The 23,840-nt window shown below is 38.3% G+C and overlaps 1 protein-coding gene across 3 annotated transcripts in view; it reads right to left on the bottom strand.

The window, feature by feature from the left end:
• The window catches only part of CDK8 (cyclin dependent kinase 8), an 84,052-nt gene that overhangs the window by 20,473 nt on the left and 39,739 nt on the right, over window positions 1-23,840 (bottom strand). For 2 of the 3 annotated variants that reach the window (XM_086481837.1, XM_086481838.1), the window contains exons 3-5: window positions 22,894-23,004; window positions 19,615-19,755; window positions 1,589-1,646 (exon numbers count right to left, since the gene is read on the bottom strand). In XM_086481837.1, the coding sequence (XP_086337963.1) occupies window positions 1,589-1,646; window positions 19,615-19,755; window positions 22,894-23,004 (310 nt within the window). Of the gene's footprint in view, window positions 1-1,588; window positions 1,647-19,614; window positions 19,756-22,893; window positions 23,005-23,840 lie in introns of those variants that run through there. The other variant, XM_086481839.1, reaches the window with a different exon arrangement.

Here is a 23,840-nt window from a genome sequence, read left to right as displayed (position 1 = left end):
GGAAGCCCTTGGTATGGGTATAACTTCTGCATTCTTTTCCTGCTGTGGTAATATCTTAAGAAAATAAGGAAAAAAAAAAATCTACATTTTGATAGCACACTTAGAAATCCAGGGTCCCCCTCCCTCTTCCCCCGCTGGGAATGGATGGCTCAGAGGACTGGTGGTCCGATACAGAATCTTTCACCTGTCCATTAACAGAGTCTGACTAAACTTTGTTGTGTTCTAAGTTATTCCCAAATTAATTCAAAGCTGTAAATTAAGAAATAAATGGGTGGTCTATGTGCAATTACTAGCAAGTAGTTGTGTACAGCAAATATCACCACCACAGTTGAGAGTGAACATGCCCAGAGGATGATCTACATTCTCAATTTTGGAAGCAACCGCTCTGTGAAGAATAAGGTAATAGGAAGAAATTTTCCCTTCCGCTGTCCGTGCTGTACCTGTTTTGTACGGAGAAGACCTCAATCTCTACTGTCAACCTTAAACCTTGGAAGGGCATTAAAAACGTTCAGGGTAGGATCTGCAGAAGTGTTCAGCCCTGGCCCATCTGCTCCTTGGATTTCAAAGAGCAAGAGAAAGACTAGACCAGCACTGAACACTCCAAAAAAATCCCACTCCGAATCATTAAACTAGTGATTAACAATATAGTTCAGATAAACAAAACAGTAAGAGTACAGAGCACCAATGCAGAAGAATAATCTCATAAAAGAAAGCCAGAGGGAAGTGGAAAAGATGAACTAGCTTTAAAAAAACCCTTCCGAACAGGGCTGAATTACCATAACAAATGGAAGCAGGCTGTGCATTAGCACTCTGCTATCAAAGCTGCCACGCTAACGCACAGCCTGGTCTAGCTTATTACTGTTAGGCTACAGTTAATTTTTATTTATTTATTTACTTTATTTTAAAACAACTGAAGTTCTACAAATTATCCTCTCCCTGTGAACAGCAACTCCCACAAGAAAATGCTACAATAGTGGGGAAAGTGTTGGGTCCTTCCTACCCTGGTACACCCCAGTTTGAGCATTTAGCAGTAGTTTTCACTAAGCGTTTTGGCTGGATTACTGTGGGTTTTTGGACTTTTAAGATCCCTTGCGTTTATCTCGAAGGGACCTGTCTACCCTTTCAAGAACATTTTGTAGGCTAAATGCCACCTGCGATTCCATTAGAAAATTTAAGGTTTGTAGCAATGAGTAGTTCCCTATTTAGATTTTATAAGCAGCAGCAAGATAATGTCATAGCATTACAGGGGTAAATGGAGGAAATTTTAAAATCCCATTTGTTTCTCCTCCTTTTCCCCTAGCTACCTGTCATCTTTATCCCATAACAAAATCCCCCACCCCACACAAACACCCACTTAAACAAAATATAATGACATTTTCCACTTTTTATTGATGAAGTTACAGCATTTCATCATCAGAACTGGTGCATGGGGCTAATATCAAAAAGCCAGTCACTCAGAAAACAGCATTTAGGCAATGTGCCCAGGCACATGCTAGTATTACAGTGACTACTTTAGGTGGTACGACTGCACCTTCAGAACATTCTAACTTAAATGCTACACTGGGACTTATCAAAGATATAAACATACCAATTTTTACTCTTCCTCGCTCAGGACCTTCACCCATAACTAAAATATTAGCAGGTTTCTGTGGAAAAAAAAATAAATATACAATACATATACCACGATAAACCTAAACATTAGTCTCTGAAAAGTTAGTTAAGCTTTGTTTTGCCAGTTTCAAACCAACTTTGTTTTGATAAAAATGACAAGTTTCTCTGTCACAGTAAAGCTGTGCAAGGACCCAGACACAGGCTTTCCCTGACTGCATCTTCCTTGTATTTCTTTTCGGCGTTTCTGTGCTCCAGCACCATGCTCCCTAACTGACACCCTGGTGTCTATCCTCAACCCACATGAGCTGGCAGTTGCCGAACCGCTGAGATTTCTACCAAAATTGCCCTAGATCCTTTTGGCAGGAGGCAGTCCCGTTGCTGCCCACCACATGCACCTCCAGCACAGGGAGGGGAAGCCAGCTCTGCAGCGTGTTTTGCCCAGGGTCATTACACACATTTGCGGATATATTTTACAGTAAAAAAAAAAAACTGAGTAAGATACAGATTAAACATCACCATGTCACTTCATATTGGAGAGAAAAATCACCTAAATTATTCCTATCTACAAGTGTATACCAATTCAGACAACTGCAAAACTGGAAAGCATTGCCTTTACATTATTTTCCTCTCCATCTTCCCTTTCTTTCTTTTACAAGACAGGCAAATTTAAGAACTGAGCTAGAGTTCAGCTGGTTAGAAATGTAACCCCTCACTTCTTAATCCTACATTTTCTGCCATCCTGCTTCTCATAATCCAGTCAGCGTCTGCAGCCAGAATATTCATCAAATGCTAACACTGTTTATATAAAATAAATCTGCAGTGCTTATTTTGAGGGGAAAAAAGTCAGGAAACTCACACTAAAGCTGAAAATGTATGCTAGACTTGTTTTGAAATGGAGTGATTTAGATACCCATTCATACTGTAAATCCAGGACAAAACAGGGGCTCCTATTCGGTTGTGAACTCAAAGAACTATAATAAGGCTGAGTTACAGCTCTTGCTTTGCTTTCCCAGTTTAAATTTATCTGAAGAAAAAAGTACACCAGAAAGATAGTTTAGGCTACCTAAAATTTAGTATAACAAATCCTAATATTCCAGTGTCATTTACTAACATATTCTAGGAAATTCTCAAGTCTTCCTGAATCTATAAGGCTCTGATGTAAACACATTCAAAGAGACAAAAGACCACAATTTGATATTGACCTAGAAGTAATACACAATGTTTAAAACAAGGTGCAAAAAAATTAATAATCCAGCAAAAAATTTCCTTGAGAAACTTAATTACTACTGCTCATGGAAAGGCTCAACATGGATTTCTGAAACTGTACAATCCACACAGAAAATACGTAAAACGAATTTGAGGTGTTGAGAACGGGTTAAAGACAGAAAAAATTGTTATAGCTTAACTGTGATCAAAAAGCTAAGATAGAATCCATTATCTTTCCAACAGCAATAACAACAGATCCAACTTGTGCTGCATTAGCTCAGTGATATGCAGAAAGACTTGTGCCCCACATCACCACCCCCTTTTTGATTCGTTTTTTTTGTTGTTGTTGTTTTTTAATAAATGCATACACTTCAGGTAAATACTGCTTCAACATAAAAAAAACCTGCAGTATGAGGGCACACAGCTCACAAAACATTCAATTTTGATTGTTTCTAGAAAAGTTCTAGAAATAAACAAGCAGCATAAATCTTTAAATTCAGCATTAACGTTGAAATTTAAAGCAATTCAAACTGCTAGTTAAGAAAACACATTATTTCACCACATAAACCATTCTATTGCTATGCTGGGACTCAAAGAGAAAATATGCGTATCTTTCAAAAAGCTGCTTCAATATATCTGAGGTTTTAATAAGCTACACACCTAATTAATATTTTTTAGTTAGAGTTAATGATAAATTACACAGGCACTAAAATTTTTCAGATAAATAATATATTGACCTAAAATGTAACTTCCCCCTCTCTCTTCTCACAGGTTGATAACACTCTACAAAAATGCTTGTAACATCCTCATGATCTTTTTCCTTAAAATATTTCACTATTTGGATTTTGATAGGGACAAGAAGCCATATTCACACAAAGACTCCACTATGTCAGATGGTTAATCAGCACAGCACTGGGTAACAATTCCTGCCCCAAACATCTTCTACCCTAAGTTCAAGGTAGGTACAGATGAGAAAAGAAAGCACAAAGAGGTAAGACAGTACTGGTTAGCAAAATAAGTAGCAACAGCTTGACTCACACTCAGATTTTTTTCCTCTCACGATTTAGAGAAAACATTTAAGAATACAAAAAATTCAGAAATCCGCATAGGAGTCTTCTAAAGTTGCAAAATAAAAAAAAACCCTCAGTCAATATGGAATACCCATTCACCGAAGTCCACCTCTTTCTAGAGTCACTGAAACAGCTCTGTTTGAAACAGAAGATTCTCACTACAAACAAAAATATTTATGTAGTCACATCACTGTAAATATACAACGTTACAGTTAAAGATCAAAAAAAATTAAATTAAACATGAGAGGTTTTATTCTGAAGGTTCTCATTTCTAAAATAATTTCATTAGTAGCCTGGAACAACATTGTTAGTTGAAAGAGTTTTTCAAACGAGACCATTAATCAGTCTTTAAATTCAACTGGGGAGTATCCACCAGAAAGCAGCATAGGGACAGTACTGTTGTTCCTAACCCATAAACATTCTGAGAACTCCCTGAAAAGCATTCAAGTCCACTGATAAAAGTCAAAACGTGGGGTAGGGATTCTTGTTACATATCTTTGACTCAAGTCCATCATCTGGAGGAAAAAAAAAAAAAACAACTCTCCAGATTTGCCTCTTTGGGCAACTCATTACACATTATAAATTCATTTGCAAAGAAAAATAAGCAGTCATTAGAAACAGAAGGGAGAAATCTGGACAAACTTCAGTTCAATTTGTTAAATTTCACTTTAATTTTAATTATCCAGGGAAGATGCAAGTTTAAAGTGCTTATTCAAACCACTTGGGCTGGGCAAGTGAAAAAAAAAAAACAACCTTTCAGTAATTTTTATACTGGGTTCTGACAACACACTGCTTTTAAAACAGCTTTTTTCTTTTTTATAACTACAAATGGGCCAACTCTTCACAGTCACTCATTTTTGTTCTAATAGAGGCATATTTACTTTTGCCATCAAGTAAAATAATTTGCTCATGCCAGACAAATGCAAATGAGAGAGCTGTCATGATCCTAAACCGAATGTGAAGAGCCATGCAGCGATGTACAGCTGAATACTTCAGAAACCAATAAAATAACTTTGACGACCCCACAGAAAGAAATTTAAGAAAAATTACCTTTCTTCTCCCCCAGCACCCCACCTCAGCAGCAGGGGAATAATTCATTCTCATACAGGAATGGCCTTGTGACCATGGCACTGCACTAAATCTTATCTTGTCCTAGATCTGGCTTTGCAGGACTCCTTGTGTGATCCCTAGACAAATCCTAACCTTGTGCATCTAATCACTATTACTACTGAAGAAAGAACAAAGATCCTTACTGAAATATTTCTAGGTACTTCTAATTTAGCCATTATTCGCAAAGCGCAAACAGATATCCTAAGAAACAGGCTAATTTCAAACGAAGGTGCTAAAAAATTAGAGGCCAACAGGTTCATAGATCTTCACCTAGTCACCTTCATCCATCTGCCTGAACGACACATGATACGCTCTCTGTTCCCCCCAATCTAAAGTCTCTGATGATGCAGGCTGCATAATTCCCAGGCAATCTACTCTCTCTCAACTCACCTCTATTGCAGTGGTTTTCCTTTCCTTCTAACACAACAAATGAGGTTACTCCCACTGCCTCTTCTCTTATACATCAGCAGAAAGAGTAGACAACCACTCCTTCACTGCAAGGACAACTTACACATCTGAAGATCTACATTTTTTTTCAGTCCTATCACCTACATTAAAAGAAGTCTCTTCTGCTCAGTGTTTCCTAGTAGGTAATTTTTTCTGATGTATGATCATTCTTGTCACTTCCCTCTAGCTGTTCTGCCTTGGGCCACTTGTTTGAATTCAAGTGCTCCAAATTACACACTGCTCCTGCTGAGGCTTTGCTAACACTAAATACAGCAGAAGGATTGTTTTATACACATTGCACAGCATCTTCCACTTTATACACTCCCAATATGGTATCTTGTTTTGCTGCACTGTGTAAGGCTATCGATTCACATTAAGGTTACGAGCCATGCATTTTCTCCACATCTTTTCTGCAGGACTGCTACCTTTTTTTTAAAAAAAAAAACAAACAAACAACAAAACAAACCCAAAAATGTTCCATTTGAACAAATACTGCAGTCACACTGCTTCTTAACATACACTGAAGATGTCTGTGTTCATTCAGAAGGGAAACTCAGATTTTAGAACTTATTTGGTTTTCTATTTTGAAGATAAAAATGCAAACATGAAAACTATACTAATTAATCTATATCTTGATGAGGTCTGATCATATCAAAAAAAGACAGCATTCCTGTTGCTCACAGCAAGTTATTCACAGGAGTGGGAGATTATTATCTACTCTATGTCCGCATACTAGATGTCTGGAAATCACAGGACACTTTCTGATGCTCCAGGAAAGGAATTCTGCTGTTGGGTCCTCCTTCCACTAAGTCTTACTCATCAAAGCACCAAGGAAAAAACCTGGGCTTTTTGATAGTTTAGCCATTGTGATCTTTGACACTTATTACTTTTAGCGTCAAACCAGGTCTGTAGGAACTACTACTCCACATATTTTTTGCTACTAGGCTGTTTCTGAACTCAGTAGTTTTCAGAGGTTGATTTTAAACATACCTATCAATGAGTAACCAAAATTCTTTTGAACTATCTATGATATTATAATGTAGATGCTACCTTTTTTCTCCGCCACTTATTAACTGTTCGCAGTATTCCCATGTATAGTTATGAACAGACTCATCCTGTTTGCACCCCCATTTTAAAGCACCTTTTAACAAGGTTTTAGTATCATCCTAACCACTACTCAGCAGAGGGTTCACAACGATGGGTAAGTCACCCTTATTAACCCTGTTAACTCCTAATATTTGTGCATCATTAGTGGCTGTGACACCAACTTTCAGAACTGACTGTCCCACCCATTTCTACCTATGATGTGCTAACATAATGGGAAAAAGTATAATATTGATTTTCATTTTAAAAAAGCAGTTTAACTTTAAATACTAAGCAAAGTGCTTTTATCCCTAAATTATTTGGCTTTTGCAAACATGGCCTCAACAATGATTCCATTAAGATTTAGAATGAATGACTTCTTCATATTTTAGACATGAAAGTATTGTATTGAACAATCCAGGAACAGATTCAAATGCACAACCCCACAATCAGACATAAAATTTCAACTTCTTCAGTATGTGAGCAAGTGCCTGAGAAGCATGAAACACAAGTTAAAAATGTCTTGCTGCAGAGTTTGTAATTCAATGGCACAGGGAAAAAAAAAATAATCAAAAAGGTTTTGAAAGACAAGTGCAAGGGCTTACCAAGTTGTACTCTGCACTGAAGAGCACTTTTGTGACATAGCAGTAGAAATCTTAATATATTGATGTGGTTTACCACTTCCCAGTTAGGTCCTCTGACAAGAAAAATTGCAGCAAAAACCTACTAGATTTCAGCTTTCAGCTAGCCTTGCAAAATTCAAACCCCATCTCAGGGTCTATGACCCACAAAACATTTATGCTTCTTAAGGTAGATCTGTCTTAACAACCTTGCTGATCTTCAAGTAATCATGATACACACCAAAATATTTCCTTACTAACAAGGTAGGATGCTCCTCTATTGCATTCTTAGGGATTGGAACTGACTTTTTTTGATCATTTTATGGTTAAGGAAAGTAATTCAATTCTCTTTCCACTTTGAATGAAACTGTGTACTTCAATGCTAAATAGTACTTTAGCACAATGCAAGTATGAATACAACCATACTCAAATGATAGTATCGGTATTTTTCTGAAGTTAACTTACTTCCTTGAATTCAAAGATGTGCATTCATAATAAAGATCATTTCAGTTGCATTTATTAACTGATTTGGGGCTTTAAAATAAAATTATCATCAGAAGACCACTACAAACACTGGTGAAAACAACGGCTTCACAGAACTCAACATGTATTAAATCTAAACATTAAAGTTTTCTTTTTAATTAAAAACCACATGAATTGTGAAAAGCATTGGAAAATTAAGAAATTCTATTTTCATTTAATACTTCCTGTTATTATCTTCTTACAAAGAACATCTCAGAGCAGTTTAAAAGAAAATAAATCAAGCATCTTGTAACAGCCAGTAACAGCCAAACAAAAACAAAAACCTAAATTACCAAAGCACACATGCTCAAAAATTTTAAAAGTACAGAAAGTATTTGGATAGGATAGAAGATAGAGGCATGCCATATCTATGCCAGGGAGGCCTTCTGCTAGTTATTTTATCTGCATTTCAGCCTGATGAAAGCTGTTGGCCTCACTATCACATTTTTAATGCTCTGAACACACTCCAAGAATTTCTTTCTGTTGCTGTCACTTGGTTACTGCCAACATGGGGCAATGTAACTTACTAAAGCCTGTGCACGGCCTAATACACAGGCTTTTCTAGCGCTTTCATTGGAACTGAATTAAAGTTGAAAGAAAAAAAAAAATAATTACACTTTTCAGGCCAGCTTTCCCACTCTAACAATGTGCATCAGGAAAAGCTACAGGGTGTGACTTTCTGTACTAAGTCTCCAAGGAAAGAAAGGTGGATATCATAGGCAAAAACTATTATTATTGCAGGAAAATCTAACATGTCAAATATCATTAACAAATCATTCAGAAGTGTAATAACAAACTTAATAAATCAAAACAAATAATCTTGTAGAAATATATTTCCTGTGGGTTTTGCTACACAAGCGATTACTCTGCCCATAGGTCAGGATGACTCTGGATGCTATGGATACATCACAGCGGGATCAAATGCAAGAGGAGAGCGTGCGCTGAAATTGTTTTTTAGGTATGACGTTATTCTGGATATAATTCCATCTCCTTTTTCAATTTAGAGTTCTGCCTCACAAGTGAGGATTTTGTATGGGTAATAAAAATATCGAGTACTGGTTTTGCTCATTCATTTCGTTGGAGCAGCTTCCACAGGCTGACAGGCATTCAGTAGTACTGTACTCTCATGCTTTCTAACACTTTCACATAAAGGAAGAAACCTGCCTTATTTACTCCTCGGTTTGCATGCAGTTGTGGTAGCCCATGCCATTTTCCTTAACAGCCCTATTTTATTTTTGTTTTTCATTTAAATAGTACTCTCATCACTTCTCTATCACCCTACTTGTATTGTCTAATACATAACTCCTGTTCTGGATGAAGAAAAAACAAAAAAAGGTGAAAAGCCTATGCAATTTCTTACTGTGGACTTTCCAGTGGTTGGCTGGGCTTTGCTCGTGCGTGCTTGTTAAAGCACCTTTGTGCACAGAACAAACACGATAGTTCAAACAACACCCCAAAGATTATGTTTTGTGTCACTCATGTTCAGAGCAAGCTGGGTAAAGTTGGGAGTTCATACAGAGCAAGCTTTTATACGAGATAAGTGTGCCCTATTTACAAGGTGAACTTTTCACAGGCTACTTTGAAACTGCTCAGATTTAGAGTTCATCAAAGAACTGTTTTCTTATCATCTTTCCAACTTTTCCTCTATAGTATGAGTATAGATCATTCATATAGATCATTGCATTTTCTTTCTACAGCAGGATGCAGACAACATGATTATTACGGCTATTTCCTGTATTATATATGATTTATATTCTTATCTTCCACAGCATTTTACACAGTGACAAATTTGCCACCACTTTAACAAGGTATTTAGTACTAAAAACCCAACAAAACTAAAGTGCAAACGGCATCTAAGTGTTTCCAAAATCATACTCTAGGGTTTTTACTAAACCCTACTGCAGGGTTTTTATTGACTAAGCTTACTTCAAAGGTACATTTGTGATCAAAGAGCTTCTTGTCCTCCATGCCCCTCTCATGTCAGAACTAAAAGTTTTGTTGATACTTTTCCTGTCTGGCTAGCACAGCTCATTACCTTTACGATGCGAATTAGATCTGAAGTTTCTAGAATGCCTTTCCTTTGCAGAAGTCTTACCTCTAATTGTGTTTATATACCTGGATATGAGAGTAATCTCAGCCAGTTTACCTATCGCTACTGCGTGGCAATGCACGGAGATGATCGAGCCAGCCTTCAAACAGTGAAGGATCACTTACTCACATTACTCTCTTTCCAGCACCACGATCAGATATCTGGCCATCTTGCAAAGCCAGCACATTAAAAAACAGGCTAGTAACAAAAGAACAAGTTTAAAGCTACAGAGAAGAAAGAAATCTAGTATAGTCTGCCCATCACTTAATGTATTTCCGTCCCCAAAATCTCACCTATTTCTGGCAGAACTTTTGCTATTAAAAAGATAAAAACAGACTCAAACTACTTTAAAAAATCCTCATATACATATACACACACAGAGAGACAGATACAAAAGTTATCTATATATCAGGTATCCATATACAAATTATATTCCTCAATATATTGCTTATATTACACCCATATGATTCTTATTACATCCTTTACTTCAGTTATCCATCTACTTAAATGCCCTGGAATTTAAAAAAGTAAAAATATTTCTAAGCTTGAAAAAGGCAATAGCAAAAGTATTTACCAAATCCAAATCTGACAAAACAGCACCTTAAGAAATGAGCCCCATTTATATAAAGGACACTGCATGTGGGCATCCTGCTTTCTGAAAAGTGCAGAAGTTCAAGACAGAATGACAGAGTAACTACACTTGCTAGGAAGGTATCTCTTTTGCAGTATTCAAAAATCCTCAGCTACTGAAACTAGAAGAAAAGAGAAGATTTTCTAATATTTCAATAAAAAATAGCTCTGAAATACAGATAAATTCCAAATTTTCATTTTTGTTATGAAGACAGTGGTCATCTGACCACCTTTCTGTACATCAAAACAGCTACATCCTGCTTCTTCTCCCTCCTCTCCCATTTTTTGTACTGCAAGACAGAATGAAGTTAGCACAGGTTTTAATGCACATTCCTTTTGCAAACAAATTACTCTCTTTTCTGAAGCCTTTACGAGGGCAGTATAAATGGACTCTCAGATTGCTGCAGTAACAACTACCAAATGAATTTATAACTTATTGAAAATGCCAAGTTTGAGACATATGAAGCGATGGGATCCCTCAGCTGTCAGTTTTGGGTAGCTGACTACAGATTTTCAGAACACCACATTCCTAAACACTTTCTTCTGAAAGTTGCTTAATAAAGAAACATTAATAGAAACCTCAAGCCTTCTGGACAGTTAAACAATGAAGGCAACTTTCACAAATAGCTCCTATGATTTCACAAGTAAGGTACTTGAGTAAACCTTTCAAAATCTCCTAATAGTCCAAATTTTCCTCACACTGTTGTATATGGTGCTTTGTTATTTCTGACAGACGTGAAATATAAGTGGTATTGCTTTTGTAAGCAATATGGGGATGAAAAAACCTCCCCAAAACCACTTTTTCACATTATAATACTCAGATACAGTCGGACATGACAATCAAGTAAATGAGCCTTTGAATATCAGAGAATGGTTTGTGTCAGAAGGGACCTCAAAGTTCATATAGTTCCATCCCCCCTGCCATGGGCAGGGACACTTTCCACCAGACCAGGTTGCTCAAAGCCCCATCTAGCCTGGCCTTGAACACTGCCAGGGAGGGGGCAGCCACAGCTTCTCTGGGCAACCTCTTCCAGTGTCTCACCACCCTCATAGCAAAGAACTTCTTCTTTATCTAAACCTGCCCTTTCCCACCTTCCAACCATCACCCGTTGTCCTATCACTGCAGGCCCTTGTAAAAAGTCCCTCCCCAGCCTTCTTGTAGGCCACCTTCAGGTACTGGAAGGCTGCTATAAGGTCTCCCTGGAGCCTTCTCTTTTCCAGGCTGAACAAGCCTAACTCTCTCAGCCTGTCCTCATAGGAAAGGTGTTCCAACCTCTGACCATCTTGGTAGCCCTCTGGACTCGCTCCAACAGCTCTGTGTCTGTCTTCTGTTGGGGGCTCCAGAACTGGACGCAGTATTCCAGGTGGGGTCTCACCAGAGCAGAGTAAACAGGCAGAATGGCTTCCCTTGACCTGCTGGCCACACTTCTCTTGATGCAGCCCGGGATGCGATTGCCTTTCTGGGCTGCAAGCACACATTGCTGGCTCATGTTCATCCTGCCATCCACCAGCACCCCCAAGTCCTTCTCCCCAGGACTGCTCTCTATTCACTCATCACCCAGCCTGTATCTGTGCTTGGGATTGCCTCAACCCAGGTGTAGGACCTTACACTTCGCCTTGTTAAACTTCATGACGTTGGCCTGGTCCCTCTGGATGGCCTCCCTTCCCTCTAGCACATTGATCTCGCCACACAACTTGGTGTCATCAACAAACTTGCTGAGGGTGCACTCAATGCCACTGTCCATGTTGCCAACAAAGATGTTAAGAGCAGTCCCAGTACCGATCCCTGAGGAACACCGCTTGTCACTGGTCTCCACTCAGACATGGAGCCATTGATCGCAACTCTCTGAGTGCAACCTTCCAGCCAATTTCTTATTCACCAAGTGGTCCATCCATCAAATCCATGTCTTTCCACTTTGGAGACCAGGATGTCGTGTGGGACAGTGTCAAAGGCTTTGCATAGATGCAGTAGTTTTAACAGAATCGGATTTGGAAAATGTTCTTGAAATTGTGAGATTTCTGACCTTTGCTTGCACGCCTGTTTTCATCTGAATCAAGTTTATAAACAAGCTTTTTACTTGCATGAAGGAAAATATCTACCAAAAGTTCCCCTATTCAGGATTTCATTTTACTATAAATAGCTATCTAACAGTATTGTGCAGTAAAAGATTATTGAGAACTTTCAGGATTGGCTTCCCATTTTTGCTAAACGTTGGTTGCTTGGATTAAAATTATTTTCTGGTGTATCTCGATCTCACATATTACCATACATCTCAGAGTTTTACTCTATCCTTTCACAATCCTTACTTAAAATTTGTTAAATAACCTTACACTTGCTTATAAGAGCTGAGGCTAAAGATGATTAACTTGTAAAAAGCTATGAAAGATTATATTCATATTTAAGAATTGCTTGAATGGAGGTGGCCTATGAACTAAAAAAATCTGTTCACTATCTTTAAAGATAGCAAATTAATAAAAGCACCAGGAAGTCTTGCAATGAAGACCCAAATACAACTGGAGAAGAAGACTAAATATTCTATTTTCATTTATCTTTCCATCTGATTTCAGTGCTTTACCACAATAGGGAGAGTATTCCAGCTAAGAATAAAAGACCTAGGGTTAATCCAAGAAAGGTCTAAAAATACAAATCTCCATAACACTTCAATCCTATAGAACTGACAAATTTTTCCATCTCTCGAGACTCAGGTGTCTCTTTCTAGTGATACTGCCATTATAGAAGCGTTTTGTATCCAAAGTTGGTTACAATTTGATGATCCAGTAGAAAGATATCTTTCATTTTATGAACACACAGCTTCCCAAAAGCACTTTTGGGGATACCTAACCTTTTTTCCTCAGGAAAAGAAAACGGCACCATGTCCTCCCTCTTATCATGCTGCAGTTAAGATACATCTCAAAAACGTCCTCCTTTGCTGGAAAAGTTTTGTAGTTCACTGCTTTCTTCACATTGTTCCTTATTCCATATGAGCTATTTGATCTTTCATATTCTTCTAACTCACACCTGCTCTCACTTCCCCCCTGCCCCAGCTTCTCTTAATTTGTCAGGAGCTGGATTTTAGATTTTGAAAAAGCAGTAATTGAATTTTTCAAGACAGATCAAATGGTGAAGATCTAACACATTCGCAGAATGGCTGAGGTTAGAAGGCACCTCTGGAAATCATCGGCCAACTTGTTGAGGGTGTGCTCTGTCCCATTGTCCAGGTTACTAATGATGATGTTAAACAGCACCGAACCCAGTACCAGCCCTTGGGACACTCCACTAGTGACTGATGTCCAGCTCAACTTCATGGCACTGATCACAATCCTCTGAGCCCATCAACTCAGCTGGTTTTCAATCCACCTGTCTTCACTGTGCCCTTATCTAGTCTGTACTTCTTTAGTTTGTCTACAAGGATGCTATGGGATGCAGTGTTGAAAGCCTTACAAAAGTAAGCAACATCCACTGCTCTTCCCCCATCCACCGGGCTAGTCATGGAAGGCTTTCAGGTTGGCTAAGCATGATTTCCCCTTCATAAACTCATGCTGTCTACTCCAAATCACCTTCATGTCTTTCAAATGTTTGGAAATGGCTTCCGGGAGGATTCGATCCATCACCTTCCCAGTGATCAAGGCAAGAGTGACTGGCATGTAATTTCCCAGATCCTCCTTCTTGCCCTTCTTGAAGATTGGAGTGACATTTGCTTTTTTCCCCTCAGGAACCTCCTCTGATTGCTGTGACCTTTCAAAGAGAGTGGCCTCACAATGACCTGCTTCCATGAAGCAAATGATTTTATGTATCTCTATAGGCTTCTCTATGGTGAATTCAAAGATCTCTAAGCAGTATGCCTTCTACTTTTCTGACTGGAAGGCTGGTAGTACTGCAGCAATATACTCTGCATTTCTAGCTTCAAATCTGCATTTGTACAAAGCTGACAGACACAACTCAATCAAGAGCTTGACCTCACAGGCCATTGCCAACAACAACATCCAAGAAAGCAAGCCAAATGGATTCTCACTTGCACAGCAGATCTTCAAAAAAAAAAAAAAAAGAGAGGGGTGTTTTTTGGGAGTTGTTTTTTGTTGTGGTTTTTTGGTGGTTTTTAATTTTTTTTAAAGTCATTCGCACAAGCATCAAATACCTAGTTTCGCAGTTTCTTCTGATCATTTCTACACTCTGATTAGTTACTGGTTTGAAAGTTTAATCTAAGAAAATGCTCAGAAAGGCAGACAAGGGAATAAATAGGAACATGTAAGAAACACTAGATAATGTTATTTTAACTACAGAATATTTAGAATTATAGTCAACTACAACTCACAGGAAAGCATGTTATTATAGCCTATGCAAGAAAACAAGGTTCTGCCAGACACATTGTTCTTTTGTGATCTCATGAAAGGACACACATAATGAAAAACACCTTGGAAACAAACATCTTGGAAAATGCAACAGCTGATAACCAAGAGTGTCTGGGTTTGGGTTGGTTGTTTGGGTTTTTTTCTCCTTTGAAAGTAAATCACCACTAAGTCATTACAGTATCTTTTGGGAAATCATGCCTATTATCTGCTTATATACTTAAACAGGGTAGAAGACCATCCTGCTTTTAAAAGCTGCTAACTTCTTTCTAGTAACGTACACAGCTTTTCCTACTATTTGTTTGTAAGTATTTAGGTTCATTCCTTCAAATGTAAGCTTTGTAAGCACAAGGGCATTCCTGTATTTCTGAAGTAAGCCCTGAATATTGATGAGGGAAACATCTTTGGATTCAAGAGCTCTAATGTGGAAAATGGTAAATTGGCAGGGTAAAAGTTCCATACTTTTAACTTTGCCTAAAGCACATACTTAAGCGATTCACAGCCAGAGAAAGAAAATGAGTAAGATGTTGTCTATAAAAAACCACCGTGGCAGTGGCTTCTCCTCATTTATTGTTAAAAGAACATCTTGAATGTTCCCATTAATCCCACACCTGGCAGCAGGTACCCCTGGGAAGAGTGCAGGTCCCAGGAAGCTACATTCCAGCTGTATTAAAGCTTGTCTGCCTGAAAGCTTATTAAAAAACAGTGCTCGTACCACAGCAGCAGTTTAGCTGAGCTGCACACCAGGAATGCATTAACTAGGCTGCAGTATCCTGTGCTAGCGCTACTCTGCAATCAGCCACATCCGCAGCAACGCAGTTCCAGACTAACTAGGACATGGATGTTATTGACAAAGGCTATGAGATTGTCATTCCTTTGGCAAAAGACAGGAGGAGGGGAATGGGAAGCAGGAGCCCAGCACTGTGTTCCTCACTTCCATACCTGGCTTGCCAAGTGGCAGTTAATCTGTTCAGCACCCACTCAGACCACGCACAAAGAAACAGGTCAGGGAATTTAGCCTGGAAATTTGGGAACAAAAACCATTTCATCATAGTGTCTCAGCTGCAGTACTACAAGTAAGAGCTGTGAGGTTTCCTTTGTTTTTTTTTTGTTTGGGGATGGTTTAAGGGGGTTGGGGGGGGGGGGGGGGGGCAGTGGTGATATGTTTTTAAGTGTGGCTGCACCACATGAGCACTTTAAATAGTTTCAGTGCAAAATCTATTATTAATTTAAATTGAAGGCTAATCTTACTGTCATCACACAAAACCAGCAGAGGGGTGCTCATCTTTTAGCTGAGACTGGATCCTGACTGCGTGGACAGGACTACTACAAACTAATATTAAATAAAGACGCACTTTTAGATGCTAACAGGCATGGCATAGAAGTTGCTGTACTATGCAGAGACCTCTATTTTGAGCCCATTACTTGAAGAAATATTCCAAGCACATGACAAAGTCCATCCTCTCTTTTTCTCTTGCTGTTGAGGTTGCAAATTGATGAAGACAGGTCAATGGCCAGTCTTCTGCTTATGCTTATTTTTAGTGTGGAATAAGAACTTTGAGTAAAGGAAGAAGTCCAATAGCTGGATATCATGAAGTGGAAAAAATACTAAGAAAAAAAGTCAGCAAAATGCAGTATGTTTCAGGCATGCTTGATAACTAAATTCAAAATATTATTAAAACTATAATTGATGCACTTTGTCGTAATTACATGAAGTGTTCTCATTTCCTTCCTGCTACAGTCAGAACATGAATAAACAATCTGCTTTCAATTGCTCTCAGTCGTGAAATTAAAAAAAGCTGAAGAATATGCAAGTCAAATAAGAAATTTTAAAAGGACTGACATTTATTTTTTGAAAAGTTTTATGGAATGTTTCAAAGACTTATGGAAAACCTAACTCAAGCACAGCAGTATTCAAAGATAACAAATACAATCAACATCTCCCTTGCTCTGATAGAAATGGTGAATCGGCTTTCATGCAACCAGTGAAAGAAAAAAAAACAGCAAAGAGTTTACTATTTAAATAGTTAAGTCATTGCTACGATTTGTATGCATTTCCTTTGTAAAAGACAAACTACCATTAGAAAAAACACAATAGGCAATTGTTGTCTTCCTGCAGTTTACTGTTTCATACAGAATATACTTGCTTTATACAAATCTTGCACCATTATGAAGACAAATTTCAGTCTAAATTTGTGTGATTTTAATAGCCATTAAGTTTTACTGCCTGGTTTGTGGAGGCTAGCAAGAAAGGAGTTACTTTACGCCATATTTTGTTTCTGATTACAGAAGTCAAGATCTCAAAAACCCCCAAAACATTACCTACCTAAAAGCTAACTTCATCAAGACATCTTAAAAAACAAAACAAACCACCAACCCAAATCCCCAAACCAGAAAACTGCACTTAGATGGAAGATAATTACTTTCCCAAGGCATGAGCTTTCTTACCCTTTAAAAAAAATCCTTATCCTATGAGATGTAGCAAAGAACAGATTTTTCTGCCAAAGTACTATATTCCTTAGCTTCCTACCACCCCCAAGCACCATTGATCTTATAAAAAGCTAGTATATGAAATGAAAGCAAGCATGTTACTTAAACAACTCTGTGTATCTAAATCTAGAGAAATATAAAACATTTAGAAACTACAGCAACACCTACATTTTAAACGCACAGTAGGAGAAACATAATAAATCTGTCCAGCCATCCAATCAGGAGTTAAAATGGATGATTTAACACCGAAAATCCTGAAGGCTAGTATTACAGGTATCCTGGAATAGAAACCCACATCTAAGAACAAGCATTAACATCAGTTATTTTGCTTTGGATGAGAATATACATGCTATTGAAGCCCCAACTTGCAAGCTTAACTCTGCACCAATACGCCCCTGTCTTGCTAAGACAAAACACTAAGTAGAATCCCTTCTGTAACTCAGGCTGTTCCCAGAGATGCTGATAAATGGAAGAAACTATCTGTCAGATACAACTCTTTTCTCCTGCAAGAAACATGTGCCTTCTAAATTCAGCTCAAACTGAACAGTTTCAAAACAACAAACCCAAAGGTTTCCATGAACGAGGCAGCACAGGCAGCCCCTGCACAGCTTTTATAGGATTCTCACCAACACGGCTTGACAAGGTTCCAGTGGGAAGACCTCTCAATCTCTGCCTCAAGCTTTTGGTCTCTTCCTCAGATTATCAAAAGATAGCCAATTGTGATGGCGGTTTTTCTGCTGGAAGAAAACTTCATGCTGGACTGAGACCACCAACTCATTTCACATAGGTCAGAAAATGAGATGGTAATAGTTTTTCACAGTTGCCAACTGAAACTGTATTTGAGCTACAGACCTAGATGTGAAAGGCTCTGTAATAAATTACCAATCTCCTGAGCCATCCAGTTAAAAACATGCATGGTTCTCTTTCTCAACTCAATTATGCTTAAGCTCATAAATTTTCTGAAACTGTAGAAAGTAAAACATTAAAAAAAATCTAGATTTTGATGACAGGTTATTTGTTTTCTGCATGCCTCTTAACAACATACTGAAGGGTACTATTGCAGGCAGAACATTACAGTAAGACATTACATTTTGGTTTAAAACAAAAGTGTGTCTAAGTAGTAACATGCACTATATATTTCCACATTATGTTTTGCTTCACTGTTTCATGAGTTATGACAAAGCCACCACAACCTTTTTGACTTTTTCCCTCAGTGCTGAGGCTTTTGTTCCATTTCTAAAACCAGGAGCAAATTAAAAACAATATCCATACATTTATTTTAATAAAGCAAAGCTTCCTCATATTTCAGTTCTGAAAATGTTATTTATCAGAGATAAACCTTCTCCCATCAGTTTAAACAGAGACTGGCACTCTGTAAAAGCATTTATTTGGCATGAAAATAGAAGACAAATAACTAGTCATTAACTACATTTCCAGGAACGCTGTTAAAGCTATTTCAAAGCAAAACGTGACTCTGGAAGAGTAATAAGTAAGCCAGACTTACTGCACCAACCATAGAATAGCAGTGGTAATACTGACTCACGGGAATGAAAGGTCAAATCAATGATAATCTCATGCACTAATGAAATTTCAATAATTAGAAGCATCATATACAGATAGTATCATACTTTGATAGCATTTTTTTCCAATTTACTTCTAAGAATAAGAGCTACAGACAACTGGGTAAGAAAAACCACCCAATTTTAAGACAGACAGAACCAGCTCAGCCAGCTATGGACATATTTCAAAGGCAAATACATAAGAACTGGTGAGATTCACCAAATTAAATAATTTAATAGAATTTGCTGGTTAAGAAACACTAACTCAGGTGCAAATGTTTTGCTTATACTGTAGTTCGGATAAACAGTAGCTTATTTACAGAAGTCTTCAAAAGCTGTCATGGTTGTAATTCTGACAGATTATAAATAATAGGAGAAGATAATGGCCTTCAAAAGTTACCTTCCTAAGTAAAACTGATAATTTCAGTGAGTGTTTATTTTTTCAGCAGTTCTTATAGCCAATCATCCTCTCCCCTACCTACACATATGCCATTTTTAGTTATTTACCTTGCCTGCAGTGATACTACCAGAGGCATTGTCTATACCTCAACATGCCTGTTATTTAAATGAACACTTTTAAAAATAGTTTATTTAGAAAAACAAAAAATGAAAACAGCCATCTGATATACTTCGCTGTCATAAGCATATCAGATCGTAGCCAGCTTTTAAAATTTGCTCTACTAATCAAGGCTGACTGCAGTATAAAAATATATATTTATTAGTACGTGTCCTTAGCACAAAGGTTTTTGTTTCCCAGTGATTTTTAATAAAAAACAATCCTTGCCCTCAGTTATCATCCCAGTGCTAAAACCCATTGCAGATCCACTTACCAAATCCCTGTGTAACACCCAGTTAGCATGCAGGTAGTGAATACCATCTAGGATTTGATATAACAGTGACTTCACCATTCCCCGAGGTAACTGAACTGGTTTCTTGTTTGCTTTAGAAGCCCTGTGAAACTTGATTATATGCTGCAAAGGGGAAAAAGAAATCAAAATAAAAAAAGTGTAATGTTTTGTTCTACAGCATTACACAAAAAGATTGTCAGCAATTCCTTACACAGACTTAGTTTTTCTTCAACCTTTCATCATGCATTTTCAAAACTAGAAACATGTACCCTAAGTACTAGAAAATCAGTACTATATGAGGTAAAGTGATCACTGTCTCAAGGAAATATCTCAAAAATAAAATCAGTTGCTGTGGTTTAAATCTGGCAGGCAGCTAAGCCCCACACAGCCACTCACTCACTCTCCCACAGTGGGATAAGGAATACAAACCCAATACAACTGTCAAAGCAAATTCCCTTGCAGATCACTGATCTTGGAGGTTTTAGGGGTATTTTTGTTTAGGGGTTCTTTTTGTTAAGATAGGCTGATATCTTGTATATCATATCACAGAACTAAAAGTGCATTACCTAACTCCTATATTATTTTACTTTCAGGTTTTCTCCTAGAGTAATAACAACACTGTAATATTCAACACCTAACTTCAGACAGACATTCTTGCAAACTGTATTGGGAGTTTTAAATATTTAAAGTAGAAAGAAGCCCAGATTTATTCCTCCTTTATTTACTATACCCTTAAAGCACAGTACTCTCAAAAGAGAAGCTGTTGACAGGGCAAAGCTGTAAATCTGCCAATCTGAAAATGACCTGAAGTCTGACATGGAAAAAAAACTTTAAGTGTATCCACAGGCAATGATGTCTAGCACCAATGAGGCATCCAAAAGGGTATGTTGTCTTAGCACATGACTCCCAGGTGCCACTAATTTCAATAGCATAAAGTGTGCCACGGTCATGATAACCATTTCTGTGTTTGTCTGCTTTTGAGAAAGAGGTCATTTCTAGAACAAACTTTTTCATGCATTCACACTTCTCTTCTGTAAGGGCTCACACTTGTGTGATCACCAAAACAGCCCCGATCTTGTCCATTCAAAACCTGGCACCAAACTTCTATCATGTTCTTCCTAGGTTCCTGACCTGTCATATTCCAGGTGCCAATTAGGTACCCAACTACTTAGACCCCTTTGGGAAATTCCCTTTCCTCTCTTGCTGCAGCCCAGCTCCATACAGCTTGCCCTCCTTTGCTTCAGGTACCAAGCTTCGCTTTCCTGGGAGGAAAAGGCACATCCCTGCCCTGCCAATGGTAAAAATGGAGCTGCATGTCAGAGAGAAACGTTGATGACAGGGTGACAATCCCTGTTCAGTCAGCCAAGCACCACATGTACAAGCATTGCTCAGCCTGAGCCACAAAGTTTTGCCTCCTCTCGCCTCCCACTTCCACTGACTCCAAAGCAAGTGTTGCTTTTCATGCAGTGGCCAGAGAGAAGTGGATCTTCAGAGACAGACAGGAAGACAGACGGCTCTCCTGGACTTTTTTGTTCTTGCTCTAATACACTCTGTGCCCTTTTGCGAGCCTTGTTTGAGACCTGCTGAGCTAGATACGCTCAGCCTTGGAGGATCTGGTCCATAGCCGGCTCTCAGGGGCATGGAGCCAGCCCAGTCACTGCAGTTAAGTCTCTTGCATCCAGATACAGTAAAAAACCAGGAGCTGGTACGTCTGGGGAGTTCTGGGGTTTATACAGGTACATGTATGTAAACATAAAGGTCAAAAGTGAGAGTCATTCCTAAGTTACTTATATACAAGCCACTGTTTCATTAACAGAAGTGCTTCTGCAGTGATTTTGGTTAAGTATGAAGCAACACAGAAATGTATAAATACCAACAGGGACAGGTCACTACTAGTCACCATCATCCAAACAAATACAAAGCCTTGTAGCAGATTTTGAAACAAAAAAACCCAAACTCAAACATTCCTAAACTTCTGTAGCTTATCATATCCATAAATATGGGGGAGCAGCAAAAAAAAGAATGTGCTTGGGTTTTCTCCACATCAAAAAAACCCTTTACTCCATTTCCTCAAGATTTTTTTTGTGTTTTGTTTTGTACATTGGCCTTTAGAATGTCTCAACATCTCAGCTGTTTGGTAACATCTTTTTCCTCCAATTTTATTTTGGTAACAAAATCTCAATACCAAGTATCAGAACTTCCAAGACATTTAAGTGGAAGAAAATATCTTTGATTCAGATTAGGTGAAGGAAAACTGACACACTATAGTAGGCAAATACTACTGAATTATTCCCAGTTACAAGGAACACCATTTTCAAAAGAAATTAGATTTACTTTGGTTTGTGCTGTCTGTCTAAACACCAAGTGGAACAACCATCTCATGATTCATGCTGCACAATTCTTACATGAACACATACAACGAAATTTCCATCTCGTTCCAACTTGCCTCTGTTGTACCCTCTGATCCGAATCTTCCTAATATGTTTAAAGGTTAGTATTACAATACTTGTTCCACTGAGAACAGTGCTCAAAATGTATGTAAGATTTAACTCGAGGCACCCACGTACCTTTTTTTTCAGGGAAGTCAAAGTTGCATGGTATTTTGGATTCTTTAAAAAGCTACTTTAATTTTTTCAGAGTATTCCAAATGGATGTTAAGCTTACAAATATTAAGTTAACAGAGGAAAAGGGTATATATCTTAAATTGGCCTCCAACACGTTTATATTTTAAAGCTGTACCTTGTAATTAGGAATAAACAGCCTGATTCCCAAATTCCTAAAATTTCAGAAGATCAGTTGAGTAAAAAGCTCTTCCCATTGAAACTTGTGAATTAAATTTCAATTATACAGTGGTATTGCTTCGCTTCATGTATTCATGCATGACATGCAATGTAACTAAAACTCTAAACTGTCCTATTCAGCCAATAAGTTTGTCATTTTTCAAAGGGAATCCACCTGCATCATTAATTACACTTTCCTGCACCCTACTTTAGCTGTAATGGAGGGTTATAGCTGCGTTGATTTAACTAGATTTCTAGCTACTGAGACCTGAATGCAGATTTTTTTCTTCTTAAAGAGGTCACAGACTAAACGTGTAGCGTGCTTACCCAACATTTTCCATTGCTTCTCCTTTAGTACTGAAAATGTTTCCAACACAGAGTAAAAGGCTCTACTGTCTTTAAAACAATGTGTCTTCCCTGACTGTCTCCCTTTTCTGCAACTAAAACTCTAGGGCTGGAATCTACAAACAATTCACCTTACCCAGAGGTCATGCTCAGCGTAGTCAAAGAGAAGCCACACTTTCCTGTCAGCATGAGAAAGAAACACCTTTTGCAGAGAAATGACATTTGGATGCTTGAGCTCCCGCAGCAACTGCAAAATAAAGAAAGTCCACAACAGTTATATCCACATATCCAGAGCTGTGAAAGGGCTGGAAAGATGAATATTTTAATAGTCTTTGCTACATATCCTACAACACAAACAATAAAAGTTGAAATTTGCAAGTCACAGAAAACAGCACATATTTTTGTAATGAAAGAACCAGTCATTAGTTTGAAACCAAAGCTGAAGGCAGGTCATAACCCCCTTAAGGGCATTCACTTCCTACTCAGTTTGTAAAAGTTGAAGTCTATGTAAACCTCACTATTATGCAGGATCCAGACGACGCTGCAAACAGCCAGCTGTGGCATCTACCCTTTCCCACAGGCTGTAATCTTTGATAGAGCCATTTGGGGTATCCAATTTTCTCCTGACTCCCAATTATCTGAAAACCCTGCATTTTGGTTGCAGTCATTCAAGGCTGAATGGGATGACTCACTCAGAGCCTGTCAATGCAGTCAGCTAAATGAAGACGCAGTTTGTAAGATGGAGTCAGCTGATCCACAAGGTCACCACCACCTACGGAAGCAGGTCCAACTCCCTCCCACAACATAGAGCACACCAGTTACAGCACTCAGAGAAACCATCCACAAAACAGCTTCCCATTCAAGAGAAAAATAACCCAGACACACAAAGACAGTAATTTGCTGCCGAGTTCCTGAGCTGCAATGACTCACGGCACTAACAGCAGACCCAGCACTAGCGAAGGGACACAGCTAGGAGCAAGAACTTCTTTCAGCAGCATTTGAGCCATTAAGCCAGCTAAGCTGCTTTAGAAACTATAGCTTCGACCACCCCCAAAAGGAAAACATATAGCACAAAAACTGAAT

The sequence above is a fragment of the Leptosomus discolor genome, chromosome 1 (assembly GCF_034619465.1).
Source record: "Leptosomus discolor isolate bLepDis1 chromosome 1, bLepDis1.hap2, whole genome shotgun sequence".
NCBI lineage: Eukaryota > Metazoa > Chordata > Aves > Leptosomiformes > Leptosomidae > Leptosomus > Leptosomus discolor.
This window is presented reverse-complemented; position numbering and strand designations above follow the sequence as displayed.